Here is a 3,117-nt window from a genome sequence, read left to right as displayed (position 1 = left end):
AGCAGTACTGCTCTAGTTATGTACGTATGATCCGGATTCAGGACCACCTCAAGTTCCAAGGGAAAGGATGAGGATCCAAAGCATTTTTTCTTCAGTTGTGGAAAGGATGAGGATCCAAAGCATGTTTTCTCCATTCAGGGTTTTGTTGCTCTTGCTGTGATGCTCATGGTCATGGCCATCAAGAACCAGAAAATGCACCTTAATTTGCTGGAGAGAAGCAAAACACGGGCACAATCACAAGTTCAGAATCTACCTACAATTGACTTTCAGTTGAATCAACAAACAACAGCAGCAAGCTTTATGAAAAGCTGTATACTGTACTTAATCGAAACGGAAAATTGCTTATCAAGAGAAAAGTCTGACACTGAACATTGGTAGTAAATTCTCTGGGCGAAAATTGTAGCTCTGCCCCAACCTTTTTAGAGTAACATATCCGCAAAACTGTAACTAGTATAACCTCTTCCCGATGTACTTACATAATAACAGCAAGAGTTTCATCTCAAAGCACTCAAGGCTTGATCTCCCTGCATACAACAAAAAAGACTACACTACAATCATGTCTCAGGAATCTCTAAGATACCACTGTCATCGCGCGACCCGGAAACTCCGAACAAACTCTAATATAACTTGTTGATCATTTCCAGCCATAGCTCTCGGATCTGCCATCTTCCTCCTCGCCGCTGACCGTCACCGATGAGGCAGCTACGCCTGAGCTTGAGAAGTGAAGGGGCCCCGGAGGTGACCCTCCTGACTGGGAGCTGCTTTGGTCCTGAGTTATCCAGAGCCCTCCCATGAGCACGATTGGCCGGTTGGCTGCCGGAGATCCTGGCGCCCTTCGGTTGTGTAGACGGTATTTCTGAACAATAAGAAAAACAATACAGGATTCACATTAGTGTCAATGCAAATTAAAAACCAGTAATAAATTCCATCATTAGTACATGGATAGAAGTTTGTGTAAGATAGTGGTGAATTGCTCACCTGGAGATGGCTCTTCACTTCATCATTGGTCAGGCCATCCACCTTCATCAGCTCCCTGATTTGCTTTGGAGTAGCAACTGCAATCATGCCAAGAAGAACAACCATGTAAGCTTTCTTGATATTATTTCTAGAAATGGCAGGAAATTCCTGTGATTTATTTGTGAAGCGCTCACCTTGGGGACCACCGAGTTGGTGCAGGGCAGTGACGAACTGGCGGTGCAGCTCCGGCGACCAGCACCGCCGCGCCTTCCTCGCTTGCTGCTGCTGCTGGGCTGTCTGCTGCGACTGCGCCTGGAGGCCTAGGGAAGGGGCGGCCGGTGCCAGGGCGGCTGCAGCCCTCGCCGCTTCTTGCGCGAATCCCACAAGCTGGCGGCGGCTTTCTTCAGCGCCGCCGGTAGCAGCAGCCGGAGAGGTCTTGGTCGGTGCCGGGGACAGAAACGGCAGATCCGGCATCCGCACAGCCTTGTCATCCTTCCTCAAACTCGGCGGCGCGAACGCCGGCGCGCCGGAGCCCACGGCCTTGAACGGCAAGGCAGCGCCGTCGTGAGATTCCGGCTCCGACGACCTCCTCCTCGCATCCTGCTTCTGCAATCGTAAAAAGGCGCAAACTTTCAGAACCCAAAACACAATAAAAGCACACGATTTAAATTAATGATCAATGCTTCACGACAACAAGCAAGCACGCGGGCAACCAACTGAATCGCCGGATCCTACCTCGGAAGCATCGTCCCCCCGGACGGAATCGCCGGTCCAGAGCTGCGCGGTGCTCATCCAGTTGCTCTTGTCGCCTGCGCCGGCGTCCTCCTTGTCCTCTCCTCGATCGCCGCCTCTCTTCTTCTCCTCCACCTCCTTCTTCATCACATCAATCACTGCGCAAGCAACCAGACCACGTCAAGAAAGGCTCCCCAAAAAGAAGAAGACAACAAAGGGATAATAGCTAGCTAGTACTAGCAAAAGCAAGCAAGCAAGAGCTTTTTCTCTCACCGTCGGCGAGGAGGCGCGCGCAGAGCGGGAGCTCGCGCCGGAACACCTCGATCTTGCTCTTCTCCTCCTCCAGCCTCCGGATACAGTCGTCCATGGCAGCCGCCGGCGCTTCCCTGACCCGCCCCAGGCTCTTGGCCGCGAACATCTTCAAATCCAGGCTCAAATCTGCGCCCATGCCGATCTCTCCTACGTCCAGACCCATCGATTTTACACCGGAGCTCTCGCTCGCTCTCCAAACGGAATCTTTTACTGACTTGTTGCAAGAGAAAGTATGAGGTGGATGTGAACTGGAGGGAGGAGGTGGGTGAATGGGGACGCTTATATACAGGAGGAGAAGCATTCGGGAGGGAGGAGAATCTCGAGAGTGTGCGAGGATGAGACGAGGACGATTTTTCACGTCACCTACAGATAGCTACAACGGACGTCAGTTTCCGCCAAGGCCCTTGGGTTTTACGGCTTTTGAGCTTTAGCCCGCTTGCCTATGCATGCCAACAAATTGAAAATGTGTCTTGCACACACTTTTTTTTTGTGCGTGTTGTACACACTTTCAACCAGATTGAGTCTGTACGATTGGGGTCAGAGGGAAGATGCAAAATGCCTTTTTTTTCATCAGGGTGTTAGAAGAAATAAAATATGCGGCCCTATTAACTCGAAATGTTTAGTTTTGGAAGCAATTAATCCTTGGCATCAAATACGTGTTTATCTTATCAAGCTAGTGTATCGGTCAGATACGATAGACAGCGGGGGATGTGCACATGAATTACGAATTTAATTGTATGTGTATTCGTTCTATATTCTGGATTAGTATTGACTGGATATATTGATTTGTCTGGATATGCATGCATACGCGGCGCGGAGGTTACATAATAGGTTCGTATTGATTGTCTCGTAAAAGCGTGTGGTTGGTTTCCTTTTCTTTAATTTTCGCGGTTGGTCATTATATATTTTTTGTTTTATCTTTTGAATGAATTTAGTTTTTGTATAATTTTATGCTTCTTCGGAACATAGTGTGTTGCGCTCATGGGTCAAGTTCGTTATTTTATTTGTTGTTATATTAGTTTTGCAACTTGTAACACTAAACACTCTAACCAACATTGACTTATCACGCAAAAATATGACATAAACTGCTCTCTAAACCGTTTTCACTTCAACTTT

At 48.3% G+C, this 3,117-nt stretch overlaps 1 protein-coding gene across 1 annotated transcript; it reads right to left on the bottom strand.

The window, feature by feature from the left end:
- Window positions 1-345: 345 nt before the first annotated feature.
- On the bottom strand, window positions 346-2,281 carry LOC119354747 (transcription factor NIGTH1-like). The gene is made up of 5 exons (XM_037621491.1): window positions 1,963-2,281; window positions 1,693-1,847; window positions 1,152-1,563; window positions 979-1,055; window positions 346-856 (listed from the first exon to the last, which is right to left on the bottom strand). The coding sequence occupies exons 1-5, from the start codon at window positions 2,162-2,164 to the stop codon at window positions 635-637; spliced, it is 1,068 nt and encodes a 355-aa protein (XP_037477388.1). The 5' UTR covers window positions 2,165-2,281; the 3' UTR covers window positions 346-634.
- Between the last annotated feature and the right edge of the window lie 836 nt (window positions 2,282-3,117).

Source organism: Triticum dicoccoides, chromosome 2A, assembly GCF_002162155.2.
Source record: "Triticum dicoccoides isolate Atlit2015 ecotype Zavitan chromosome 2A, WEW_v2.0, whole genome shotgun sequence".
Classification (NCBI taxonomy): domain Eukaryota; kingdom Viridiplantae; phylum Streptophyta; class Magnoliopsida; order Poales; family Poaceae; genus Triticum; species Triticum dicoccoides.
Note: the sequence above shows the minus strand (reverse complement) of the source record. Positions and strands in the feature narration are given on the sequence as shown.